This window comes from Hippoglossus stenolepis, chromosome 13, assembly GCF_022539355.2.
Source record: "Hippoglossus stenolepis isolate QCI-W04-F060 chromosome 13, HSTE1.2, whole genome shotgun sequence".
In the NCBI taxonomy this organism is placed as follows: domain Eukaryota; kingdom Metazoa; phylum Chordata; class Actinopteri; order Pleuronectiformes; family Pleuronectidae; genus Hippoglossus; species Hippoglossus stenolepis.
The window spans coordinates 8,284,233-8,311,996 of NC_061495.1; the positions used below are offsets into that span (position 1 = coordinate 8,284,233).

Here is a 27,764-nt window from a genome sequence, read left to right on the forward strand (position 1 = left end):
GTTTTAGTGCTATAAAAAAATAAGAAATTCTGGTTTTAAGTGAATAATAATAATTTAAAAAATCCTGCACTGGAATATTCCCCAGAGTGAGACCTCCTCCTTGACACCAGCGCCTCTCCTGCCGGAGCTCCGTGGCAGCAGCGGGCAACAGGTGTGGCAGCGCCGCAGCAGTTTGTCCCTGCGCGGATTCCGTCACACAGCTTCACAACAAACACAACTGTCACACTCAACTTCTGCTCGTTCTGCGCAGCCCTGATTTGAATCACATCAAACATGTCGTAGCTCCGTGTTTTCTGCAGTGACGCGCAGTTATCCCGGGCTCGTTCGGCGCCGCCGCATCTCACGCGTCTCCTTCCCAGAGTTCACCACGGGCACGTCGGTAAGTTTTAGTTAGCGTCTTTAGTTAGCGTTAGCATGGAGCTAGTTCGATGCTCGGTGTGTTAGCTTATTAGCTCTACCCTCAAAATGCAGCGACGACACAGGACTTCTGTGCTTTTATTTTTTAGCAGGAGGTAAACAAGTGCCGCATGGGGAAATGTAACAACACTGACAGCTGGATGTTGAAGTTATTTGGTTTCTCTCCGTGGCCCGAGCACGTCTGTTGTTTCTGATCTGTCCGATCCGTTCTGAAAGGCTTTATTTACTGTGCTCAAACACATCAATAGTCGCAGCGTTGACACAATCTGTCAACGCACAGTGGTTGTGTGAACGAGGGAAAAACAAACAACCCTGGAGTGATTCTGTTGGCAGCTCTGTGTCCATGTGACGTGCTTTCCCACAGACACGGGAACAGATCAGTGTTATTACTGTGTAGATTGTCAAGCCTTTTTACATACACGTGCGCACGTCGCGATTGCAAAACTCTTTGAGTTGTTGGGACTTGTCAGCAGCGGTGTTACATATAATTAGTTTTCAGTTAAGATAAAAAGAAACCACTCCCCTGTAGGCACATTAGAAACTAATGGTTTAGTGTTTGGCGATATGGCTGAAATTGATATTGTAATTGTGACAGTTCATACTTGATCGTGGAAACAGAAGGTGGACGATTTAATCGTTTTCCACATACATAAGTTTTCTCAAGTTAACCTCGAAAGTTTTCTGTGGATGAACAGTTTCCTACAGCTTTAGTGGACATCCAATATGATTCAGTCTTGGTTATTCAAATTCAGTTTGCACACTGTGTCCATTGTGGAAGACATTGGATCAACATGTTTTTGTCAAACCTAATAAAGTTTCTATAAACGCCCAACGTAACATGTAACATTACATATCTCTAACTCTAGGGTTAGTATTTGACAAAATATCCCATGTGATCCATGTTATATCCCCCATGATGTTCCTTTAAGGACAAATAGGTCTGGGTTCTTGTGGGGGAAGTCATGGTTTCTGAACACAGTGATGAAGATGGCACACACAGGAAGCTAAAAAGGGAACATTGAGTTAAGTTTTGGTTAACTAAAATGAAGTGGAAGCAGATTTTGCCTGGATGGCTGAGTATCAATTTGATGATGACGATGCTTTGCAAAACAGTCTGAGCTATAGTTAACATATATATTTTAAATAATTTAAATCAGGATCAGATTTATTCCCAGAAGGTGGGGAAATTAGGGCCAAAGATTACGCAGCAAGTAGTGTAAGGAAAAAGACAAAGGTAAAATACAATACAACGCTAACATGGTGAAGAACATTACTCTGATCCTGACCCAGAGGAGAACCAACTTACATAAACAATTCCTGTCTTTATTGTAAATGTCAGTCTTTATGTCAAGTTAAGAAATGAAGTGAATACTTCCTCTTATGTTTTGTCAAGTAGGCAAGCATCTGAGGCCAGGACCACAGAGGCGTCAATAGCAGGACAGAGGATTCACTTGTTTCCTTCAAACGGATGTGTTGTTCTCAGTGAAAAGACGACGCAGAGCTATGATAGAAATGCTTGTAAAGATGTCATCAATGTCCAGTGGAATGGAGCATCTGAAGTGATGGAGAACAGAGAGGAGAGGTAAATATGACACACACAGTCTTGTTCCTCTCCTGTTTATTTTGCATCCTGGACCTTTTTCTACTGTAAGCATTTTGAATAAAAATCCAAGATGCCCACAATATTGTGTTTCCCCTAGGTAGAATCTAGATTGGATATAAGATTATGTTAACCAGTACATTCATCTTACTGGTAAGCTTAAGTAACTTCTCTGGTATATTAGTGTTTGGTTCAGTAAGAGCATTGTTGCTGTTCAGTCATGTGTAGTTCTCCTCCCACAACACATAACTTCTTGTCAGGGCCTGCAGATGTGAACATGCACCTACTGGTTTAATAACACATTAAATGGAATTCAATCCAACTTTCTAAGAACTCGTATTTGTCTTATTCAAATACAACTAATGAATTAGAAGAAGCTCTTTCATTTTCTGAGACCTTGGTGGTGGTTACCATGCTCAGAATTTAGTGCTGGACAGTAGGGCTCCACTATTAATCGTGTTCAAATCGGGATCTCAGTTTACATGCATTCTCAATTCTAACTGACATCGATTCTGCAGCGTTTTAAATAGGGACAAAATCATAAGCTTATCTTGGCTTTCTCCTTCAACTAGCGCTGTTTCAGTAATACCCCATGTGATACAGAGTAGCAGCAAACCGGCTGTGATTCACAGACAGTGGCAAAAAGTTTGTGTAAAGGACAAATAAATAAACAACAATGGATTTAACTTAGAGGAAATCCTGCTGTTAACGGGAGAGAATCATGATCTCAATTCTAAGGATGAATTGTGAAACTCTGCTGGAAAGAGGTTTTGCACAGAATGATCTAATATGAGACTGATACATTTGTTGTGTTTTATTACAGGCCTGCATATGAGCAGGTCCCCACACCTCCAGAGCGAGGACTTCTCCACATCTGGCAGTCAGCGGGGCCCATTGAGGAGCTCTCTCTAGGGAGAGTGCTGCTTTCCAGGCCTGTTCTGCAGGTCACCCTGGGAGAACACCATGGACTCCTGCTGACACAGGGTGAGTGAGTATTTGTGGTGAAGTGCAGCTGGGAAATTAAGAGCTATCACGTGAGGGCTCACATCATCATCATATTATGGATACAAATTCTCATATCTAGATATGGTTTTTCATGGTTCTCATTTCTAAATGCATGAACACATGAGCACATTGAGATTTTGAATAATGTCTAGTAGGGTCATCTAAAGTGGTGAATGTGACTTGCATGCTTAAACAGGTGACAAATTATTTTGGAAATGTCGTAACACGGTGACAATTAGATAAGTAATCTTGTTGTTATCCTCCAGGCGGTCAGGTGTATTCTTTCGGGGAGCTGCTATGGAGGGATCTGAGCATCCCGTTGTCTGCTCCGGTGCTGGAGGAGTCGCTGCTGGGGAAGTCGGTGGTGCGTGTGGCAGCCGGCGGCTTCCACTGTGGAGCGCTGAGTGAGCAGGGCAATGTGTACATGTGGGGGGAGAACACTGCAGGACAGTGTGGCCAGACTGAGAAGGGCACTGTCACAAACATCACAGGTTGGTTAACACATTCCCAATTAAAACCCGACCGATACCAATATTGGGGAGAAAAAGATTTCCAATATTATGTATTGACCTATATATATAGTAATACATTTGTCAATGAAGTTTTCACTATCAAACATTTATGACAAGGAATAGTAATTAGTGTTGAATGTGTTTCAGGGCAACATAGATAGATTATACAAAGATCAAAAATAGGTTTCTATAGTTTTGGTGTAAATTCCCTTCAAATTGCATTGAGACGCTGAATGTGTATGTGTGTGATGATCATGCCTTGTGGTAGTTTCAGAGCCATGCCTGGTCAGTGTTGTGGACAGTGAGGTCGTTCCTCCAGTGGTGGTTCGGGTCATGGATCTGGCCTGTGGACGGGAGCACAGCCTGGCTCTGTCGTCCCAGAATGAGTTGTGGGCCTGGGGCAGTGGCTGCCAACTCGGCCTGGTCACAAACAACTTCCCTGTGTGGAGACCACAGAAGGTAAGTTTGTGTAAGGTTAGTGAATTTCAGGAGCCTAGTCAGATGTCAAAAAGTCAGAATATAAAGCATTTACTCAACCCTATAATGCAAATTGAATAAATACTGTTTTATTTATTTTATTTTATTTTTATTGGCGAGTATTTACCATTTGTTTAACTGAGCATACATGCTGTCAACTCTTCTAAAACTCAATGTACTGTTTGATGGGGACTTGATATTTTTGTTGAGCTGTGTGCATGTGAGCATTTCAAAAAACCTTTTAACCTAATTATCCAAATCTATATTATTATCTGTGTTCCAGGTGGAGCACTTGGCTGGCAGACATGTAATTCAGGTACTTTGTCTCCGTGATATCTTCACTGATACGTTTAAAATACAATAACTATGTTCCACTTCCACAAACACCAGCTCTGTTATATTCCTGCAGGTGGCTTGTGGTGCCTACCACAGCCTGGCCCTGGTTCGCAGTTTACTTCCTCAGAACAACAATACCCTGAGGCCCCCTGAGAAGAAGGAGCGGGGCCAGTCACCTCACAGCTCAGTGACAGAGAGGGAGGAATCGTTAACAGCTGATGATGCTCACTACTGTCCGCTGGGGGTGGAGCTGTCTGAAGTTTTGATAGGGGAGGTAAAAATACTCCGAGAGGAGGAAATCAAACAAAATCATGTGATCAATAAATACATTCAAAATGGATACGATACAAATATTGTAGAAAATAGTGCAGAAATTCTCACTACAAGTTAAATCTAGCCTCAACAACAAGGAAGGAAAACAATCACATCATCTAGAGGCTACAAAAGATTTTTTGTTCTTGTGATCTGGTATCATGGGATCTTTGATGGGATTTTTCAGCTGCTATAACCTTACATCATACTGTTTCTGTCTGCTTGTGTCTATATGCTTTTAAAAGGTTCAGTTGTTAAAGCACCGGTTGTTGCCCCTGTCTGCTTTGCATTCACAGACCACTCCCAGGAGAAGAGGTCCCAGACGACGGCTCCATCCTGTGGGGAGGTCAGCTGGCAGCAGCCCTGGCTCTGGCTCATTCCCATATTCTGGAGATGGAAAATCCAGCACTGCACAGTACAGTGTTATATAACTTATGAGTTTCTCTCTTTTATCCCTCTATTTTTTATTTTTTACGTCTTTGCCCTCTGCTTTTAATATTTTTCTCTTTCTGTTGTTTCTCTCTTTTTGGTCTCCCTGCATTACAAAACTTCAGGAAGTTACCGGAGTTAGACGGACACGCCGATCATCTAACTCAGACTGACGGCCGCCCCGTGTCCCACCCTTTGCCTTGCTGGGGGGCCAATAAGAACTCAGCTTTTCCTGATGAGATGGAGCTCCAGAACATCCTGCAGAAACTCTCTGGTCACTCGTTAGAGACGCAGCACATCAACGGGCCGGGAGATACTGACTCACTGAGCAGTCACACGTCAGGTTTGTTATGTATCTGTTTGTTTGAGTCATTGTTCATTACTTTGTTCTGACATGAGATCATTTATTCTTTCATTTATGTCTTTATCCTTTTCTATTCTTATTCAGAAATCTATTGCGTTGTTGATTCTTCCTCTGTCACTCTTTGCTTGCTTGTTTGTCTCTTTTTGCTCCATCTTGGGCACTTTCTAATTCCTTACATTCCATGTATTCATTCTTTTGCTGTAATTTTTTGTTTTGTACCTTGACATGTGTGACTTTGTTCCTCTGCCCCTTCACCTTTCTCTCCAGATGACAGCTGTGTTTCCTCAACTCCTTCCACGGATCTTCTCATTTCCAGGTACAAAGACGAATCGCCAATAAAAAGTCAAACCACCAAGTATGATTTCACTGACAGTAAAACGCATTGTTTGGTCAATAATGTTGAAATACACTATCAATCTTTATAGTGATTATTTGTTACTAAAACAACAGGATCCTCATCTACCTTCTTCTGATTCCGTGTCACTTATCTGTCAAAATACTCTGCACGCAATGAAAACTGTTCAAGTGAATGAGACAATGCTGGAATGTTAAGCCATTCAGATACACACCCTGAATATTTGTGCTCTGATTCTGACCTGATCCCGCTCTCACCTCCAGTGTATTATCAGCCTGATCTTCTCCCCGACAGTAACAGTGGAGTGTCTGGGCCGTACTCCTCCTCCCCTGTGTGTTTGGAAGAAGTTCGGCTCTGTCTAGAGGCGGAGAAGAAGGGGCTGCAGGGGCAGAAGAGCTCCAGTCTTACAAATATACATCAGAAGGGGAAAACGGCAGGAAACAGGAGATGCTCACTGCCTGGAACACCCACCCATGGTAGGAATGGTAGGGTGTGAACAACTTGACTATAGGTTTTGGAAATATGCTTATTCACTGTCAAGAGTCAGAAAGGAAGGTTGATACCCTAATCTCTAAGTATGAAACAGGAAAGTTAGCTCAGAATATAGACAGGAAGAAGCTGTTCACCAAGAAATATGTTACTCCATGTAAAACATGCTAGTTGGTAAGCAAATTAAAATACTTAAACCTACTTAAAAGATGCTGGTATGAGTATTTGCTTGAGACAAGCTAAGCTAACTCCTAGCACTAGGTTCACATTCCGTGCACAGATCGGCGAGAGGATCTTATCATCAGCAAGAAAGCAAACCTGTATCCTCATTGAAGTTGATGCTGCAGCAACTGAGTCACACCTGCCACAACAACAAAAAACACAACTTGAATGAACAGCAAAAGCCAATGATCAGAAACTGTGAATTTTAGCGTCATATTGGATTTTATCATAGGATCATGTGTTTTTTCTTTAAGGGTCCCCACGGCGACGGCGGCCATGTCCCTGCAAGCCATCCTCTGCTAGTCGTACCCAGGCTGCAGCATCAGAGGATGCAGGAGACGGGTTGCCGTCTCTGGAGACAGAAGTGTGGAGCTGGGGCCGCGGGTCTGAGGGGCAACTGGGTCATGGAGATCAGCTTGCTAGGTCTGGACATACAAACACACTTATAATATATCCTGGCTTTTAAAAATGTTCTCAGCCAGAGAAAACAAAACAAAACATCGAAGATATAAACTGTTTGTATCAGTTTCTACTGGTTCAGTGTGAGAAGCACATTAAGTACTTAGGATAAATCACTTAATAAAAGACAGCAGATACAGTTTGATTATAAATCAATTCTCATTTTGCAGTGAGAATAACAATGTAATAGTCTGCATGTAATACATATGTTTTTCTGATCTGAAAACCCATTCTTAGGACATAGAATAGTAGTTGTAAATGACTAATTTGTATCTTACTACATAAAACCTTTGTATTACTCAGATGTTAAACACTATATTACCTTTGTTTTATGATATAATACTGAAATTAATGACGTAAAATATACTTTGACTTGCAAAGATACAACAAAGAAATAATCCATAAGACTTAACACTGTATGTTTGTCTCTTTCTCTGCGTGTGTCCAGACTCCAGCCTCTGTGTATCAAGTCTTTGACAGGCGAGGAAGTGATTAAAGTTTCTGCAGGATCCCACCATTCACTGGCTCTCAGTGCTCAGTGCACGGTAACAGACACACACTTCTGTATGTTATGACTTTCATTGACCTACCACAATTTTCTAATTTTCATAACGTTAGCATAAAATTGGTCCAAGCAAACATTGAAGCACACGAGCACACTCAGACACACTATAATGTGCGTTGCAGGTGTATTCATGGGGCAGCAACATGTGTGGACAGCTGGGCCATGTCAACAGCCCTGTCACGGTTCCTCAGCAGGCGAAGGTACAGCAGTCTGTCAGCCAGTCCTGTTCTTTCACTCATTCATACTTTCTGCCATATAATCAATCACATGCTTATGTCTGTATTCTGTCATTTAGTAAATGTCCTGATAGCCCACTGTTTTGTCTCTGGCGGGACTCTGTAGCTGTCTGACGGTCTCCGGATTTGGGACGTGTCAGCCGGTCAGAGCCACTCCCTTCTGCTGGCTGACGGAGATTGTGTCCAGCCGATCCTGTTGTACTGCGGCCAGCATCAAGAGTCTTTATCAGCGCGGAGGGAGACGTCACACCAGAGTCAACGGTCATGCCAGAGGTCACCCAGCAGGGCGGAGATTTATTCAGTCAGACCCACCCTGCTCCCCTTGTGCATGGAGGTTTGTACGTTAAAAACACACTGAACTATTTTTTTTGTGTTTGCTTTCAATGGTATAATTACAAAGCATTAAGCAATGCCATGAACCACTCAGCTAATACTTTACACCCATTGGCATATATACAATGCTACTATATGCTGCACTTCTTCTATCACACACTACCGGTACAGCTGTCAGGGGCAATCAGGGTTCAGTATCTTTCCCTAGGACACTTTGGTATGTAGACTAGAGGAGCCAGGGATCAACCCACGACCTTCGGGTTAGAACAAGAAACAAGCCTGGGACAGTTTTTATTAATGACAAAAACAAAGACATGTGTCTTGCTAATGTTACTGCAATCTTAGAATGGGCAGAGATAGATGATCATCCCACATTCCTAACACTAATTCTATACACACAGAAGCCTCGCCTACCTTCTTCTATCTGTAGGCTCCAGGTGATATTAAGAAAAACACGATCATGCCGACATTAGTTTCTTCTCCCTCTCTGTGTAGATGGGTTACATTAGCAGTGTGTCCTGTGGTGGGCAGAGCTGTGCGGTGTTGGCAGACCAGAATGTCATGGGCTTCATCTCAGCGATCCACGAGCTGGCCTCCAGAGAGAGACACTTCTACTGCTGGTTGAGCAACACCAGGAAGCTGCTCCTCACCCCGCTACGCAACAGAGGTGAGACAGACTTCTGTGTCTCCACCTCTGACCCCTTCTCGTGGTGGTTTTGATAAGGGGAGTTGATGGGAGCCTGGAGCCAATCCCAGCTGACAGTGGGTGCAAGGACTTAGATCACCAGTCAATCACAGAGCTGACAAAAAAACACAAACATTCCTGCTGACATTCACACCTACAGACAATTTAGTTTCCAGTTAATCTAACCATCCATGAGGAGAACATGCAAACACACAGAAAAGCCCTGGTGGTTCCGGGGTTTGAACTCAGCACCTTCTTGCTGTGAGGCAGCCGTCAAAATATAACAAATGATATGTGAAATAATGAATGCATTTGTGTCTCCTCCACAGAGGGTGCGTGCCCCACGTTAGGTGAGCCGTGCACTCATCTCTTCTTCTCTCTCTGTGAGAGTTTTGTTCGCCTGAGCATCCTGATTGGCCGACACGCCACGTCGCTCAGCTACTTCCTGCATGATGTGCAGGGCGCTGATGTCAAGTCCCTTCCCCTGCTGACACATACTGATGACTTCCTAGTCATTTATAAAGAGTAAGGTTCACCCTTTTTTGTATTATTCCGCTTATATTTGCTTTTCAAAATTTACATTTTTTTCTTTCATCTGTAACGGTTATTCTATGTTTATGTTCCCATTTGTTTACTCCTTATTTCTGTGTTAAATCTAATGTCAGTCAAATCGATTGCATGGTGTTTTCACTTGTTCTCAGTCTCTGTTTATCATGTTTTTCCCACTTTCCCTCTTATTGTTATATTGTTCCTCTCATTTAGTTTGTGCTCATCCCACTTTATTTAGCATAGAATAACTGCCATTTGTTGTAACCTAAATGTATCATCTCTCAGACAACACACAGCGTTACGATGGCAAATACCAATGCTTTAAGTCCCCCTGTAATAACAGACACCACATACAATATCTGCACTGACTGCACTCCAGGCTTGGGCATTCAAGTCAGTTCTTCTTGCCTACACAGTTGGCAAACATTTCACAGCACAAACCAGGAAGGTGACTTGCAGAGCAAATAAAGTTAAACATCACGAAGTTTCTGTTGACACTAGATAGTGCAAGAAGTGAAGGACTGTAAAAAGGTTGTAAAAAAAAAAAGTTTATATCTTTGATGTGAGCTCCAGAGTAGAAGTTGGTTTCACCAAGGTCATCCATTTGGCATTCTTCCACTTTATCTAGTGTTTGACTTCAAATGAAAATCCCTGATAAAATGTCTCTATCTCTTCAGGTATTGTTTTGCACTTGGAAACTTCCACGTGATGGGGGGATTCCAGTCACTCCATAAACTCTCACTGTAAGCTCCTTATTCTTCAGACAAACAGACTCCGCAATCTCAGTAATTAGACCTGCGAGAGCCACTGCAGAGAGTCACAGCAACAGTTTCTTTTTGTCTAAAAACCACCTTAATGTTTCCATGAATAGATGTTGATGATCAAGCTTTCATAAAGTAAATGGATTAGCTTCCATTAACTAAAAAAAGACATATATTTATTATTCAATAGATAAATATACTGCAGATAACTAAGTCTTGAGAGAATCCTATTTCTCTGTCCAGGGAGGTTTTAGGTTCTCAGCAGAGCCTGCTCGCCCGGCTGTGTGTTCCAGATCAGTCCGTCAGTGGTGATACTGATCTGGTTTCGTTGCTGTACTGGCCTCTGCAGCAGCTCCACCAATACAGCCGAGTTCTGCTCAAACTGGGATCCTGTTACGATGTGGTGAGGATGAACCTCTCTCCTCTTGCTTCATGCCTCTTTCTGTTTGCTTTTTCTCACAGTTACTCTTTTGAGCTTCCTTTTCCCATCTCTTTCACTTTCTTCTTTTTATTCCTCTCTGTATTTCCCATGATTGAGTAACTGTGGATATATTGTCAGTTATTACACCACAACTCTGTGTGTTCTGACTTTTTCTCCCCCCCTAGTTAACTGAGGAGTATCAATGCCTCCATCAGGGCTGCAGACACTATGAGTCCCTGTCTTTGTCCCTGCTGAGGAGGAAGAAAGAAGCTGAAACCACATTTCTCTTCTGGAAGAGCCACTCTGGAAAAAATACAGTGAGCACGAAACTCAGGTTTTGTTATTATAACCTTCTTTACTCTACTGGTTTGATGAGAAACCCATCAGAGATTTTTACATTTCTGAAAAGACCTGCAAAAGACGTTTTTCACAGGGATAAGGATGTTTCTGTTCACAAGATAAAGGAAATGTTTGATTAAAAAAACAGAGGCGTCTTTCATAGAAACCGTGTACAGGGCTATTTCTGGGAAATGTAATTGAAAGTTCACCGAACTGGTAGAATCATAGCTCGACAGCTAATCAATCAAAAAGGTTTGCAATTTAACCCTGACATTGTGAATTATGAAATTAAGGGATTTATTGTTGCCACCAACTGTTTTTCCAAAGTAGAAAACATTTAGCAGTTTCTCTTCATTGAGTTTGCCGGACTTTCTTACGGAGCTGTGGATGCATGTTTGTTTTTCAGGAGGTTCTGCGTCTCCCGCAGCGTCGCGTCGTGTGTGAAAGCAGCAACAGATCCCTCACTCTGCAGAAGGCCGGGCGGTTCTCTAACCACTGGTTCATACTGTTCAACGATGCCTTGGTGCACACACAGGTACACATGCAAACACTCATGCAAACACACATGCAAACACACATGCAAACACAGATAGTTTGCCCAACAAAAGTTACTGTGTAAATATGATTAGCCAGCATTGCAATACAGTCAAGTATAATGAACCCATCTGTCCTACTTTTTAAATGATTTAAACTTGTAAACAGTAACAAAAAACTGCTTAAACATCAGAGAAAATCCACAGGCTCTTTGTCAGCCTTGCTCAGACCAGACAAAGCTTTATGTCTGGCCTCCTTGTGCTTCTTATCATCTACATCTTTTAAATGTGTACATTGTGTCTTTCGTTCACTCAGAATGCCATTCCCTCTCAAAACTTTGTAAGTATTTCTGACACCAGTTTATTCAACTTCACCTCCCACCAACCAGTAGCCACCCTGAGCTTTGTGCTGCAGCAGCATACTGTAGCTGGGCTGGCCTCTGTTCACTTCTCACACTCTTGCGAGGGTCACGTGGTTTTAGCGAGCGAATATATGAATATTAACACAGAACGTTGTGTAATGTTAAAGGGGCTCTTTGCCCAAACACCATTACATTTTTACTACTTCCAGATGGTTTCAGTTTGATCCGCAGAAATCTGCAGATACTTGTTAAACACTCAGATAATGTGACACAAAGCTAAAAACTAATGGAGTTTAGTGCAACAGCCCTCCTACCTTTATGAAGGGTACAAGGTGTCTAATATGTAATCTGATCATTTAAAAAAAATTAATATTCATATTTGACTTAATTGAATATTGTGGATGTTGTGATCTTTAGCATTACAAATGACCTGTGTTAAAATGTATTTGTGTTATGCATGATATTTTGTTCTGATGGCTGATTCTGTCTAAACTGTAGCTGCTGCAAAACAAACTGCACTGTGTGTGTGTGTGTATTTGACTTTAGCTGCATTTGTAACATTAGCGTTAGTCAGTTTGTGGTGAAAGGAATGCAACTTACTGCTGCACTCCAGCTTTCGAAAGCATGTAATCCAGGACATAACCACATCTGCAGCTTTGAACAGGATGAGGCCGGATTGTGTACAGTTTGCTACTGAACCCTTGTGTGTTTGGTGTGGGGTGGTGTGTTGATAAACTGCAGGTAGTGGTGAAACCTTCCCTGCTTCTCTCTCCTGTTTGTGGTTTGGGTTTATGTGTTGTGTTGTAGATTTCTGATACATTTTAGATATTTAAAAGCATTTTTCCTACTTAGTTTATTAGGTAAACTTTATTAAGCTATGTTTTTGTGCATTACCAATAAATAATTTTACCCATTATGGTTGCTCATCATCACACATTGGGACTTTTTAGGTTTCCTACCTTCCTGTTGTTCTTTTCAGGTTAAATCAACTTGAACAGACTTCAAACTAACTTTAGCTAATCGGAAAATTGAATGTGTAATGTGAGAAATAATAGCAATCATTTTTATATGGTCAGGTTTTGTCTCGACCACAAAAGTGGTGTGGAAACATTAATAATAAACCACGAAGGTCATGTTCCATTGAGGGAATTACTGACAAATATGAGTTTCTTTTTAACAGATTCAGGAAGTGGTACACAGTGACAGCTCATTCATCTCATTTAAGATCCCTCACATGCATATACTGCAGAGTAAAACTGAGAATGCAAGGTTTTGTGGTACTTCCTTTATCAAACTACAGTGAGCCGCAGATGCACACTCAGGAAATTTCTGAAGATACTCGTTTTGCAATCGCAGAGAGTTTCATATCCGGAGTGTGGGAATTTTTCAGGTCCACATACAGAAAGATTAACCCGTACTCTCCTTCTGTCTGTCTGTCTGTCTGTCTGTCCCTCCCTGCAGTTCTCCACACATCACGTCTACCCTCTGACCTGTCTGTGGGTGAAACCAGTTACTGAAGACACCAGGGGACTGTGAGTTTGTTGTTCCTCAAAATCCAAATTATGAATGTTAAACCTCACATAACTGATGCACATAGATATATAATGTAATGTTATAGCACCAGATTTGTTTGCTGATGCCACAACAACGTCTAGGTCTGAATAGATTTTCTTTTAAATCCTGGATTTTGAGTTTACTGAAGCTCACTCTGGTCAAGAAAGCAGCAAATATCTCCTCAGAGGTGTGAAGATATAAACCTGCCGGAAACAAATTATCAAAACATATTCTGTCATTTTGCTGTCTATGTTAATGAATTGGACTTCACTCTCAGATCTTTCTCATAAAAAAACTGTTGAGTGTATATGTTGAAGTTAATCTTTGTCCTTGTCTTGTGTGTCTTCAGCTATGCCATAAAAATAACATGTCCAGAAGAGAGTTTCACCCTGGTTGCCTCAACACCACAGGAAAAGGTACATTTATGGTTTGTTTATATCATACAAACACATTCTCCTGGCATACATTCATGCCAAGAGTTTATGCATGTAGAAAGAACTGCAGATTAAGAAAAAAAAACACATATATATATATATATATAACATTTTTTCCCCTCTGCAGAACAAGTGGCTACGATCTCTAAACCAGGCGGTAGATCAGGTGCTGGGTGGTGGAGGTCAGGGCTCATCGCCTGGGGTGACGGCAATATCTCGTACAGCCACCTACACGTTCACTGGAGAAGGAAGTTTTAAAGACGCCCATTACACCGGGGGCTGGCTGGCAGGACGAGTTCATGGCAGGTTAGGGAGGACGTTTGTTCACTGTCTCCCACAGGGTGGGAATTTTGTTGTGGTGGGAGGCATGTTACGTGACTAATGAGGCAGTTTAGCGGAGGAGAATGCAACCAAGGTTATAGCTATAGTTAACAGATGTCCCCTACATGCCTCACATGCAGGCTATTGGTGGATGCTGCAAACAGTGAAGCTACTAATGACAACTCAGTTAGTGCAACGAACAGAACACAGACAGGTGTATGGCCAAGAATGAGTTTGTCTAAAATGACACGTTATGCTGAAACTGAGTGATTTATCTACCTGGGCAGGACGCCCAAGTAGCCTTGGGATATTGTTTGTCTGTCTGTGTGTGCGTGCATGGGCCCATTTAATCTCCATCACTAGAGCTTAAATGTTATGTAATGCTTATGGGTGTATTCATGAAATGTCTTTTCAAGTGGGTGTCCTTTGTTTTTTTTGTTCCCAGCTCATATCTACATTGCACGACACAATGATAACATCAATTTGAATTCATTAAAACATGCAGAACCAGTCGTGTAAGATAGTGTGAGGATGGACACAGCATCTTTAGTTCAGCCCTCAAACTAGTTGAGATTTGTGGTGCAAGGAGATTGGGAATTAATGAGCTATCAGTGTATCTGCACGGGATGAGTTCAGAGTACAGTGCATTTGGTTAATTCAGACTTTGTTAGAATAAAGAGTCAAGTTGACTCTTCCTGGTAGAAACTAATTAAATTACCACAGGATTTAATACTGGCTGTGTAAATAGTGTATGCAAATGGTAAGACACAGTTTTTTCTTACAGAGGAACCATGAAGTGGCCGGATGGACAAACTTACACTGGGAACTTTAAGAACGGACTGGAGGACGGGTCAGTACATTAACATGGTGTAGTACAAAGGAGCTGCTTAAAATGCTGTTAATTTTCAACATGAATCATATCTCGAGCCTTAAGGAGATATGTGAACGGAACATAAAATATTTATGAACTTGTAGAAATAAATAATGTCAACATGATACAGAAACAATGTTGGGTAGCCAACTTGAATAACAATTTAAACATTTAGTTAGCAGATTCACTAAAACCAGATTTTTGCTATTTACAAATACAATTGTCTGATTAACCGGTAAAGTTTAAACTATTGCTGCAACATTCCTGTATACTTTTTATTTCTCTTGTAGCTATGGGGAGAGTGTAATGCCTAACAAAGTGCTGAATAAGCCAGACGGCTACCAAGGACAATGGAGAGATGGCAAGATCCAAGGTTTCGGCAAGTACAAGTCAGTGCACTGTTTTCTGTTGACTTTTTACTAAGTGTAGCATATGACAACTGAGCTGCAGTGTAGATAATATTTTAACATAAAGCTGGGTTTAGACTGCAGGAGAGAAGAAAAAAAACTATTTTGAAATCGGCATCTGGAACATAAGGAGCATCTTCACAAATATTCTTCTCTATAATCGTAAAATCTACAAGATTGCCTGTATGAGGAGACAATTACTTTTTCACTTTATTGTGGATCACTTTCTAGATACTTCTCATCCTGTTTAATGTTTGTAATCAGCAGTAATTTGGGTCCGAACAAGTCACCAGAATTGGGGCTGGGGTGCTACATCACCTCTTTATGTTATTTTCTTTTCAATCAGTGACCTGTGTGAGAAATGACAGAATCCTGGCCGTCATGGTGTATTTTTCTAAACATGACCACTCTCTGCGGGGCTGCATTCATGCCTCTGTGTGTTCTGCCCAGGTATGCCAGTGGCCAGGTGTACGAGGGCTGTTTCTATGAAGGGCAGCGGCAGGGTTACGGCATGCTGAGCTCGGGTAAACAGGCCAGGACCTCCTCCAGCGTTTTCATTGGACAGTGGGTCCAGGACAGGAAGACAGGATATGGAGTCTACGATGACATCACCAGGTCTGATTAATTCCTTTGCTGCAAACCAGAAGAAAGCTTTTCAGCATTTAAAAGTTGGAAATTCATATTTACCAGTTGTGGTGCACATCCCCCCCATGACGCACACATGATGTTTCCTCTAAGGTTTTCTACAAGGAGCCTTAAAAACCCTGGAGACTGAACTTTATTCTTGTTCTCCTGTATAATAATAATAATAATAATAATAATAATAATAATAATAATAATTCCCAAGACAAAAATGGCTTCACAATTTCAGAACATTCTGTCTTGAAAAATGTATTTGTGGGCGGATGAATAGTTACTTGAGTTCATTTTTATTATCAATTATAGATGTACTTGTCAGCCCAAAATATTTCAGTGGGAAGTGAAAATAATTTCTGCAAACAGGCAGTTTTCCATATAGTCATTTGTCATTCTGACTGTACTGTACTGAAAGGTGTGCAGTGAATTAATTTAAATTTCATTTGCAAAGACACACTGCTGTCATTAGTGACCGATCTCATGTGTTTTTCCCAGAGGTGAGAAGTATATGGGTATGTGGCTGGACGACCAGAGAAATGGCCAGGCTGTAGTCGTCACCCAGTACGGTATGTACTATGAAGGGACCTTCAAAGAGAACAAGATGATTGTAAGTTCAAGAGGCTCTTTACACATGTCCGTGTGTGTTTGTGTCCTGTTCGTGTTGCTAATTGAAATATGGAGTTTTTCCTTTGTTCTGACTGTAATAGATAGATATGGTCCAGCATGGTACATAGGGTTGCAAAGGGGCGGAAAATTTCCGGAAACTTTCCATGGGAAGTTAAGCTTGGGAATTTTGGAAATTTTGAACTACTTTCCATTAACTGACGTTTATGTGTAAAACTACTCCCCCTTTGCAATTTACATCCATTTCCTCTGAAGTAAAAATATATTCAGAAACCACCAATACTCATCTCCAACATACTGTCACATAGAGGAAACTGCTGAGGTCAGATTTTCATATTTAAGTCCTTCGTTCCTGCAGGTTTTGATAAGTTTTCACTGACCGGGTTCTATCCTGAGATCCACATAGAGACGGTAGAGTTCTACTCACAAATGGATTAAGTCAAAAATGTCATTTTTAAAATTTGTATTAGAAATGTTTGCATGCATGTCTGCTTATGACAAAACAAAATGTTTATATTTATGTCTACATATGACAAGGTAAATACAGTTAGTATAAATTACCCCAAAGTTTCCAGTTTATTCCCATTAATTCCCGTATATTCCCGTTAATTCCCATGGAGAGTTTCCAACTTTGAATATTCCTGGAATTTTGCAACCCTAATGGTACATGATAACTTTGGATCTTATTCTAAAATGTATTTCTCTATATTCATCTGTTTTTTTTAAGTGTTCCGTCTTACACAATGTCGTTCCTGCAGCCACTTACCTTGCTTCTATTCAATTGTTCTCAAATAAGCCATTTTGGGGCATTTTAGTTAACAAATGTGAATTTATAAATGAATATTAGTTCAAAAAATTTAACAAATGTAATCTATGGACACAATCCTAATGATTGCATATTTGTGATATGACTGCATAAAGTTTGACTTTTTATTTTTTATCAGGGTCCAGGACTGTTGGTGTCAGATGACGACACAGCTTTCCATGGGGAATTTGCTGATGACTGGACTGTCAATGGGAAGGTAGAAAGAATATCTGGCTTCTTCATCTGTGTGTTCCGGCTTTATGTCCCTCATTCTCTCTCAAAAGTTGTGTGTTTTAAATCTAATTACCTTTACAACTTGTTTTAAGGCTACATGAAGATGTTTTTTCATCTCTCAGTACTTAAATCCTTACCTATGTAGAACATGACAGATTAGTGAAGTTATTACAGAAGTCTTCACACAACGTCTCCTCCCTTGTTCTTCCTCAGGGTGTTTTGTCCCTGGCTAACGGTGACTGTCTGGAGGGACTGTTCGGTGGAGAGTGGAGCACAGGGCTGAAAGTGGTTGGAACTTACACCAAACCAGCGGCTGATGAACCTGACAATAAAGAGAGAAACAGCCTGTTGTGAGTATTAAATTGAATCGTCTGAAAAACAGCAATTAACCTGTATCCTGAACTGATTTCAGCTGAGCGCAACCTCTGTTGAGCAGCCACGTCTGACATCTGCAGACTTTTCTGTGTATGTGAGGATTAAAGTGAGGCTGTTGGATGTTATCAAAAATATAACAGGATATTATACTTTCAGGATGAATTTGTATCATGCCGAGGAAGAGGTTATTTTTTAATTTTACAATGTGTGAAACTCTGTGTGCATGTGCAGCAGGTTGGGTCAGTATCTGGTGCCTTCAGCTCAGAGGTGGGGCTGTGTGTTTACTGAGTGCTGGAGTCGACTGGGCTGTGCTGCAGCTGGGAGAGGAGAGAGGACTATAGCCTGGGAGAACATCGCTGTCACAATAACAACTGCACAACGACACAGGTAAATATATCAACACACGCTGAAGCAAATATAAGTGCATACTCACATAAATGAATATGTATCTCGGTGCGTGTTTTTGTGTCTGTAGTCCAAACCTCAGTAGGTCTCAGAGTAAAGCATTGGAGAGTTTGGAGTTTATTCCCCAGCAAGGAGAAGCTGTCACCACTGCAAACTTTGACAACATACGAAGATATCTCATCAAGGTACGAGTGAACTTTCTGCATCCCTGTCTTTGTAATGATCGGTACATTGAACAATTGTACAATAGAAACGTATCAACCCTCAGACCATTTACAATGTTGTTTAACATTAGCTACAACAAAGTAATAATGTCCCTTGATATATAAATATATATGTTTTTTTCCTAAAATCTAAGGCAGGCTATCAAAATGTCTCTAGTCTTTGGGTTATCCTTTACTTTTCCATCTCCTCAAACTGACCTGTAACTGTAAAACTTTGTATGGACAAGACATCAGTGGGATGCCGCATTGCTGAAGAATGAGACATTATGAGTATGTTGTTAACTGTTGTAACAGCTGGTGTACAGTGAGGATTATGGCTTTGGTTGATAAACAGCTGCAGGTCATGATGATTTACAGTCACTGGAAACAGTTAATTGCAGGATTTTAAGAAGTTAGACGTTGGAACGACATGCTGATAAAAATTGCTATCTGGTACTTTATGTGTTTTTTGTCACTGATAAATCACTTGACATTTAATAATTGATATTGACATAGAAAATATAATTATCATTGTCTGTGTGTGGTTGTATTTCAGGCATGCGAGACTCCCATCCACCCTCTGGGCTGGCTGGTGGAGACGTTGATAACAGTCTACAGGATGACTTATGTTGGAGTGGGATCCAACCGCAGGCTGCTGAGACAGGCTGTCCAGGAGGTCCAGGCTTACCTCACCCATTTCTTCAGCCTTGTCAGGTACAGTTAGCCCCTGAGGTCTCTCCTTTGTTTGCCTCTTAGGCCAACTCATTTGGCTCAGGTATGAAAAGAGGGCTGTCGTCTTCTCACCAGCTCGTGCTGTGATATGTTTGTAGTGGGAGGCAAAGACGAGAAAGAGTCACTGCACTGACTCAAGGTTCAGACGAAAACAGAGCACACACACGGTTCGAATTAAAATGATTTATTAAACAATTTACATGAACCACTCAGGGTCATGTGAAAAATCTGTGCAATCACGATGTTGCTGAAAACCTAATAAAGCAAACCAAACAGAGAGTGAGAAAAGGCCAATTTTACAGGATTTACCAGGTCAGATGAATCTCCTCTTACTGATGACCTCATCTCTTCTTGGATTCTTCCTGGAAAAGGGAGAATAAACAAGACCAAACTTTCTCTCCCTTCTGACAATTTACTCATCCCCCTGTCCTTCCTCCTCCGTGTCCTGGAAACTGGTCAACCAGTAGCAAAACAAATTTTTTCCACAAAATGGAACATATTACACATGTAGAATAAGAATCACAAATGTCTTGGATTATTTATTCCCTTGTACTCCAGAAGGTATTTCTATTCTTTTCTTTTTCTATTCCAAGTTTGGCTCATTCAGATAGAAAATATGGCCACACTCCTACTACCCTGTCCGTGCTCTCACTCCGAATGACCAGTCTTCAGCCGGTGAGACATACACTGCTGGAACAAAGATGGTAGCTAGAAGTTAGCCTGCGAGTCAAGGAAACGTTGTCTTCTAGCAGTTGTCAGGCGGTGCGCGTTCATATGGACGTAGCTTTGACGAGAGGTCCGATGGGAGGGGGTCGGATGAACTGGTTGCATTTTTTTGTATAGCCTAGTCTTGCTAGCTTTTCCAGGATTACCAACCCTAGCTATTAGTCAACCTGATATCAACCTGAGCCTGAGAAGGAAATGAGATCTACTGTCCTTTTGTTCTTTCACAAAGTAACTGCGCTAAGGTTTTTTTTTCAGCATACTAACAGCTGTTTTATTGCTCCCTTACATCTGTTCTGTTCAGTTGTTTATTCCTCATTATTCTCTGACGCCCTGGTGCTGCATGTATCTATAAGTGTTGCGGCAGTCAACCGATACCAGCTGTTTTTCTTTTTGTTGCTTATTTTTACACATTTGACAGCTGACATGCTGTGCATCATGGGAAGCTGCCGTCTCTTCAAAATGACAGCAGAGGGAGTGCGGACGTCCTGTCTGGTGTACACAATTCCTCCATTCCCAGTGCTCTTCCTCACATCTCTGCTCTCTCACATCACCTGCTGGGAGGAACTAAGATGTGAGGAAGTGACATGAGTTAGGGAAGCGAGGACCCATCCATTATCTATACCGCTTATCCTTTGAGGGTCACAGGGGGGAGCTGGAGCCAGTCCCAGCTGACATTGGGCGAGAGGCGGGGTTCAGGACAGGTCACTATTCCATCACAGGGCTGACATACGTGAGACAAACAACCATTCACTGTGGGAGGAAGCCAGAGTACCTGGAGGAAAACATACCTCTTCTTGCTGTTATGTTAGTGAAATTAGAAAACTGCCTAAGTAAACCAAGCCAAGCAGCAGGGAGGTAGAATGACTTGTAAATTGTTATTGCTGCTCCTTTCATCTCTGTAAGACATTTTCTTTTGTGTAAATACATATAACATTGATACACCTCTCCATTTACAGTATGTTAGAAACTGTCTTTTCTCATGAATCTATTGCACTTCTGACCGTCCTGGGACAAGGACCCCCCCCCCATGGGACTCTCTCTGAGGTGTCTATGTTTTTTTCCCCTGACCTTTTTGGTCCTTTTTCCTCACTCTTGATGTGGGTTAAGGGCAGAATTAGTCAGATCTGCCCTATGGGGTTAGGGTTTGACTGTATTGATATTATCAGTATTGTGAGGATTGATATTTCAGTCCACAGCTTCAGTCCATTTTCAAGCACAACAAAAAACAATACGGCAACGACAGAAACAACACCAGTAGAGTATGTTGTCATGATAAATAACCCTGAGGCAAAAAAGACCAAGGGTGAAATCCAAAATACATTACACTGTCTTAAACAGTTTATCTTAGATACTGTAGTTCAGCATAAGAAATACACTTTACAAAAATATGTTTTTCGTCTGCAGGTTTCTTTTTCCCGGGTTACCTGATGATGGCTGCATCATCCCAGACCCCCCTGCCTCTCCATCCAAAAGCAGACACAACTCTAACACAGAAGGGTGAGTGTAAACACACACGCATACAGTCTATGACCCAGCCACATTTCCTAGTCAGCTCATCCATCTCTGTTATACAGGCTGTATGTTAAACCTTCATCTGTCTTTCCCTCCTCTACCTCCACCTTTGTTCTCCAGCGTTGTGGTGGTGAGCTGCTCGTCTCTGCTCCTCCCGTTGCTGCTCCCTCGACTCTACCCTCCTCTCTTTACCCTGTATTCCCTGCAGGAGGAGCCGGAAGAGGCCCAGTACTGGGAACGCATCATACGACTCAACAAGCAGCCCGACCAGTCCCTGCTCAGCTTCCTGGGAGTGCAGGAGTATGTACATGCAAAACACACACACACATACAGACATTTATATGTAGTGTGTCCTTTCATTGAAGCATAGTACTTTACTGAGTTTGCAAAATATATTTGTCTTATTTGCTGGAGTGGTCATATATATTTTTTCCTCTTGTAGGAAGTTCTGGCCAGTGTGGATGTCAATTCTAGGAGAAAAAAAGCAGGTCAGATTCCAACTGTCTGTTTTCCTCTAATAGATTAACTCTGAGCCCAACCTAAAGTTAGAATGTGTGTTTTTTCACAGTTGCATCTGTTGTAATGTCCTCTTAAACACTTTTTCTCTGCTTCTGTCTCAGATTGTGTCCAGCAGTAAAGATGCCTGCTTTGTTTCCGCTGTAGAGACACTCCAACAAATCAGGTAGCTCCCATGTTAACTAACATGACATACAGGCGACATCAAAAGACCAAATTAATACAGTATATATATCCTGTTTATCTTAATATTGTGTGATTATAAGATCTCAGTGTGTGTTTCAGATCACAGTTCACATCAAACTTAATACAACAGAGGTTATTTGTGGTTTTAGGATAAAGTTGCTAGGTTACATTTAAATTCATTCTTGAGATTAGAAGAAGGGAAATTCATGAAGGGACAGAGACTGTTGAGACACTATTCTACCAAAGGTCCCATTGTATAACTCATCATCAGTACATGAGAAAATCCAAGTCTCCCCTGAACTAATGTGACCTGATGTGGCAGATTATTCCAACACTAATCATACAGCATTGACAACATTTAAAGTTCATGTGTTAGTATGTAATCAATGAATTAAATATTTGCCTTCCTGCACATGCAGCACCACTTTCACTCCTTCAGATAAACTCTTGGTCATCCAGAAAACGTTTGAGGAGTTGACCCAGGAAGTGAAACCTATGCTGGAGGGTAATTTCCTGTGGTGCATGGATGACTTGCTCCCGCTCTTCCTCTACGTGGTCCTCAGAGCGAGGTGTGTAATGTCCCACACAAACCCACTCACACACCTTGTTAGTAGATGTAGACGTTGCTGTGTAACTGGCTGGTGGTTTTAGTATCAGGCTACATCCATACTAATATGTTTTAATTTGAAAGCAGTCCATGCAAGCATTTTAACGGTAATAATCCCAGTCCATACTAAAACACCTGGAAGCATATATCACGTGACCATTCACATACACTGTGCATGTGCGTCCAGGTGTAAACAGGAGGCATATTGTCTACTCTGCAGTTGGTTTCTTATTTACTGAAAATACTACGAACAAGAAACACGAAGTAAGATGAGGGATTTTTCTTCTTGGACCAACAATAAGGTGGAACTGTTCCTGTAATGTCTTCACTGCTGGTCCTTTTTTTCTTGGAATAGAAAGTGTTTCTGTTAAAAAGCTCAAAACTAGATTCATCCCAGTGAAGTTGTTTTGCACAAAATGTGTAAAATATAATGGTTAATTACAGTGACACATGGTGTGACTGGTTGTTAAAACATGTTGTCTGCTCTGTTCTCCAGGATCAGGAATTTAGGAGCTGAGGTCAGTCTGATAGAAGATCTGATGGATCCCAACGTTCAGCATGGAGAGATGGGTCTTATGTTCACAACACTTAAGGTGACAACACACACACACACACACACACACACACACACACACACACACACACACACACACACACACACACACACACACACATTTTTGAATCTTCTCCATCACAAGTATTTTAAAAATAAACAGCTATAATGATTCGAAATGTGAGAGTTAGTAATTATTAACCCTGCCCTCTGGTTGGTTGGTTTGGGTGTTAGCAAGATTACGCAAAAACTACTCAACAGATTTCTACTTTCAACAAGTTCAAAGTTTATGTAGTTAAACCAGCCTCTTACACGTTGTCTGCAGGATTTTAAACATGTCCACTTGTCTTTGCTGCAGGCCTGCTACATCCAGATCCAACATGAGTCCACTTTGTAGGAGGACGCCCCACAGTCCAACCAGACCCAGAAACTGCAGTGGTGACTCAGTGCTGCATTCACAGGAGCTTCCAGAACAAACCAGTAAAACCAGCGGTGTTTCACTGGTGGCCACTAGGAGGCTGCAATGAGGCTGCACAGACAGAGCAGAGGGAGGAGACAGTGTTACACCTTTACCTGATGTCAACACACAGGAAATGATATCTGACACCTCAGTCACTGTTCATCCTTACGTTACATTGCGACACTCCAGTGTTCTTTCTCTGCTATTGAAGACAGTGTGCATAGGAAAGTAAAGCATCGCCCTCTTGTGGACATGTTAGAAACCTGCATCATTGTCTCGATAACGTGGCTGTAAGTGGCTACTGTGGATCTCCAGCAACACTTTTTTGTAATACACCAGCTGAGCTTATAAAATTTTTTTGTAATTTACAATATTTTCCAAAAGTGTAATTTATTAGACTAGACTGGAATTTGCCTGTGAGGTGTTGTATGTCAAATTTGTCCTGTAAATTTGTCACATTTCCAGGAAAAGGGAACTAACTAATTTAGTCTGAAACATGACCACATTTTAAAGGGGAAATCACAGGTTAATAACAAATAATAATTTAATTATGCTTCTAATGGCTCAGCATTAATGATAGCAAATTAACAGTGCATTTACCACAGTAAATACACTGTTGGGCTGGTCCAAATTTAATTAAGTTTACCTATAGGTACCTATTTAAACTGTGTGTAGTGGTTGATTGAGTGTGGCAACTACTGTTTTATAAAAAATCAGCAGTTGAGAACTGACAGAAGCTTTTTAAACTGTCGGCTGGTACGCGTTTTTTGAAACTGAAAATATTTTCTTGCACTTCAGTATGTTTTTATCATTTTATATGGTGGCGTGAGTGCTGCATTTTGATTGCGTTTCACTGATATCAGAGCATCCACATGAGACACAGAGGGAGTTAAATACATCAGAGTTCGACTCACCTCCGGGGCAGAGATCAAACCTTAGGCTCACCAGTCAGCAGCTGCGGCAGCTCAAGAACAAACGGGACGAAAAGTTTGTCTTTTCTGATTAAATGAACTTTACGAATCGGCTTACTTATTTTCTCTGTGTGAAAACAGAGAGAATTGCCTTTGGCACTACATGACTCAGTTGTGTTTTTATATTTTCATCCTCACAACTCAAATAAAATCACTTGGTCCGAAAGCTCTGAGTGATAGTAAGGGAAAAAAATCTCTTGTAACAGTCAGTTTATTATATGCTAATAACTTGCATAGAGGTCAAAGATCCCCCTTTTGTAACCTCGCCTCTCGCTTCCTTGAGAGTGGTGTGTACAGTTGGGATATATCTTTTCAGTGCAGGAGAGGTAGTTCACACTAAACAGACTTCCAGTTTTCTGGGACTGTTTAAATTATTTGTAGTCATTTGTTTTTTTCTTGTACTACACATCTGACGTGTGTGTGAAGGAGTTCAGATATTCATCACTAATATACAACTGACTGGTAGGACAGTAATAAGTCACTACAGCGGGAAATGATCTGTACTTAATATTAGGGGAAACCTTAACGTTTATTTCAAGGTTTGTTGTGCTGCGAGGTGTATGTGTGGTGTGTGTGTGATTGAGCATTACGAACAAATCTGACAAGGAACTATTTTAATGTTGCACTGACAGAATTGTTAGATTGAACAGTATAAATCCCATTTTATCAGCTACTGCACATGTCTTCCATGAACGTCTATCACTGTGTGTGCTTTAATGCAGATGTAGAATTAACTATTTTTATATTTCATACCTTATAATCTCACTTACAAATGATTTCAATAACATACATTGTTCCTCTGAATCCATCTGTATATGTTTGTGAAGTCCCAGATCGTCACAACATCAAGTTGGACTGTAAATCAGAATGAAAATAATTATTTTGGGCATTTATTGTTAGAATGTGATTTTAATATATTACAAATAATTTATAGCAAAGAAAGAATTTATTTTCTGCTAAATTTCCCACAACCTCCCCTGCATTTTCAGACACAGTCATGTAACATATTGTTAAAGATATAGACCCAGTGTCATGAAACAGCAGCTACATTCCACGTACAGCATGTCCTGCCATCCTGTTACTGACCGTTGATGAACGAGTGAATACAACACGATGAATGAGTGTTGTATTGATGTCAGGAATAAAACTGTAAAAAGCTCAGGTTGAATGCAGCATGAAACATTTTGCCAAAATAACAAGCAAGCAGCTGCTGGGTTCAAAATAAAATTATCTTCTAATTTCAATTTTTTTTTCGATTTCTACCATTTCACGTTGAAGTGTGTTCGTACTGTATTTATTCCTACTCACATCTTTTGCAGAATGTAACATGTATGTCGAGGCACAGTCAGTTCAATGTTTTTGTTATTGCTATTCAAATCCCTGGTTTGTTATATATCTAATGTAGATGTAGCATCAAAGGAGGAATGATAAAATAGCGCCTGGGTGACGACTCAGTCCTCCATTAATACCAGGTTAAAGAACAATCCAATGTATTACAAGTCTCAAAACTACAAATGAGTATATTTCAGGACTGTCGGCTAATTTGTGTAAAGTATGTCAGGTAGACGTGCTTCACTGCACAGCAGAAAAATCTGCCTTCACAGGTCTGAAATATGATAATTCATCATACTGAGTATTTCCCATTTTCATTTTTATTGATTACATCATCGTCTTATATGAAGCTGCAGTTTGAGCAGGAAATGTCTCACGGTGAATTCTGGCTAAAACGAAATCAAACCAATCAAAATAAAATAATAAATGATAACAAATGATGTGGTGCATGAATTGTAATACATTTTCCAAAACATGTTACGGTGCTGGATTTCTTGGAGGTTTCTTGAAGGCTGTAAACTGAATTAATGACTAGTGTTTCTAGTTTCAATTTTCTTTGAGACTTCATAAGTTGGTGATCAGGGGACCTGACTCTAGAACATTTATTAATTTTTGATGGATAAATTAACTATCATAGGAAATAAATAAATGTGTTTACTCAAAAAAGGACAATAAATTTGGGTTCATTCTGAAAAAAAAAAAGTCTCTTGATGAAAATTATTAATTTTTATATCGTAATGCTTGGATGCAGGACTACACACTGGAACACTTTGTCTGTTCTATTGAAGAGTGAAACTGGATTTTATTATTTACACATTCAGTATACTCCTGGGACATATCAAAATATCTTTTATTTGTTGTTCACCTGTGGGCTCAAAACATCATTATTTCCCCCAACATATGCCCTCATGTCTGTACCATAGACTGGTCTGTACATTGAAGTTGCGTTCAGTTAGGATCAGCTGCCTCACATTTACTTACTGTGGTTCATTTGTCCGACCACAATTAAAATGAATTTATTGCCAAGATATTAAAAGTGCAATATATCTCGTTATTTGGCTTGAATTGACTATTTCTTATGACAAAACTATCTGACAAAATAGAGTCTATGAAATCAGTCTCCATCTTCATCCATTTACAGCCTATAGGAAGAACTGAATTGAATAACTTTGTTTTCACCATTTTTTTGTAAAGCACTTTGCAACCTTGTTAAGATAAGTGCTATACAAATAATATATAATATATACAAGTTATTTTTAATATTTTAACCGAACAGTGATGTCTTTTCTCTCAGGTCATGTATCATTTAAAACCGTAATTCTCAGTGTACTACCACAATTTTTAACAGATTATATTTTTTAATGAAAGGTGTCAGGTGAGCTACAATCGTCAGAACAAGAACAAAGGGTTGTCTCTCTTCTCTGTCACTAATGGATGGATGGTTGGATGGATACATGGGTTGATAGATAGATGGATGTATGGATGTATGGATGAATGGAAGGGAACGTAGGTACACGTGTATACGATTGTAACAACTAT

At 40.7% G+C, this 27,764-nt stretch overlaps 1 protein-coding gene across 6 annotated transcripts; it reads left to right on the top strand.

The window, feature by feature from the left end:
- Window positions 1-172: 172 nt before the first annotated feature.
- LOC118119861 (alsin) lies at window positions 173-26,137 on the top strand. 6 transcript variants are annotated; one of them, XM_035174246.2, is made up of 41 exons: window positions 173-379; window positions 1,814-1,999; window positions 2,841-3,001; window positions 3,289-3,513; window positions 3,803-3,993; window positions 4,295-4,327; window positions 4,421-4,621; window positions 4,956-5,074; window positions 5,214-5,431; window positions 5,720-5,768; window positions 6,102-6,292; window positions 6,773-6,941; window positions 7,426-7,522; window positions 7,665-7,742; window positions 7,885-8,112; window positions 8,607-8,778; window positions 9,126-9,321; window positions 10,023-10,088; window positions 10,350-10,509; window positions 10,713-10,844; window positions 11,273-11,401; window positions 11,716-11,739; window positions 13,223-13,293; window positions 13,665-13,731; window positions 13,877-14,055; window positions 14,855-14,920; window positions 15,232-15,330; window positions 15,799-15,963; window positions 16,480-16,591; window positions 17,553-17,630; window positions 17,861-17,997; window positions 18,257-18,409; window positions 18,498-18,612; window positions 19,187-19,344; window positions 21,493-21,585; window positions 21,721-21,900; window positions 22,043-22,088; window positions 22,221-22,282; window positions 22,722-22,871; window positions 23,406-23,502; window positions 23,821-26,137. In XM_035174246.2, exons 2-41 carry the CDS (start codon window positions 1,980-1,982, stop codon window positions 23,857-23,859), a joined length of 4,926 nt encoding a protein of 1,641 aa, XP_035030137.2. In that variant the 5' UTR covers window positions 173-379; window positions 1,814-1,979; the 3' UTR covers window positions 23,860-26,137. The 6 variants fall into 6 exon arrangements, with proteins under 6 accessions (XP_035030137.2, XP_035030136.2, XP_035030135.2 ...); XM_035174245.2 differs by having other exon boundaries at window positions 174-379; window positions 1,811-1,999; window positions 18,254-18,409; XM_035174244.2 differs by having other exon boundaries at window positions 174-379; window positions 18,254-18,409.
- The last annotated feature ends 1,627 nt before the right edge of the window (window positions 26,138-27,764 follow it).

Excerpts from the sequence above, each read along its gene's own strand:
- LOC118119861 (XM_035174245.2), top strand. The coding sequence starts at position 1,980 with ATGGAGAACAGAGAGGAGAG. Across the intron at positions 9,322-10,022 it reads TTCCTAGTCATTTATAAAGA|GTATTGTTTTGCACTTGGAA; the intron begins GTAAGGTTCACC and ends CTATCTCTTCAG. Across the intron at positions 17,998-18,253 it reads AAAGAGAGAAACAGCCTGTT|CAGGTTGGGTCAGTATCTGG; the intron begins GTGAGTATTAAA and ends GTGCATGTGCAG.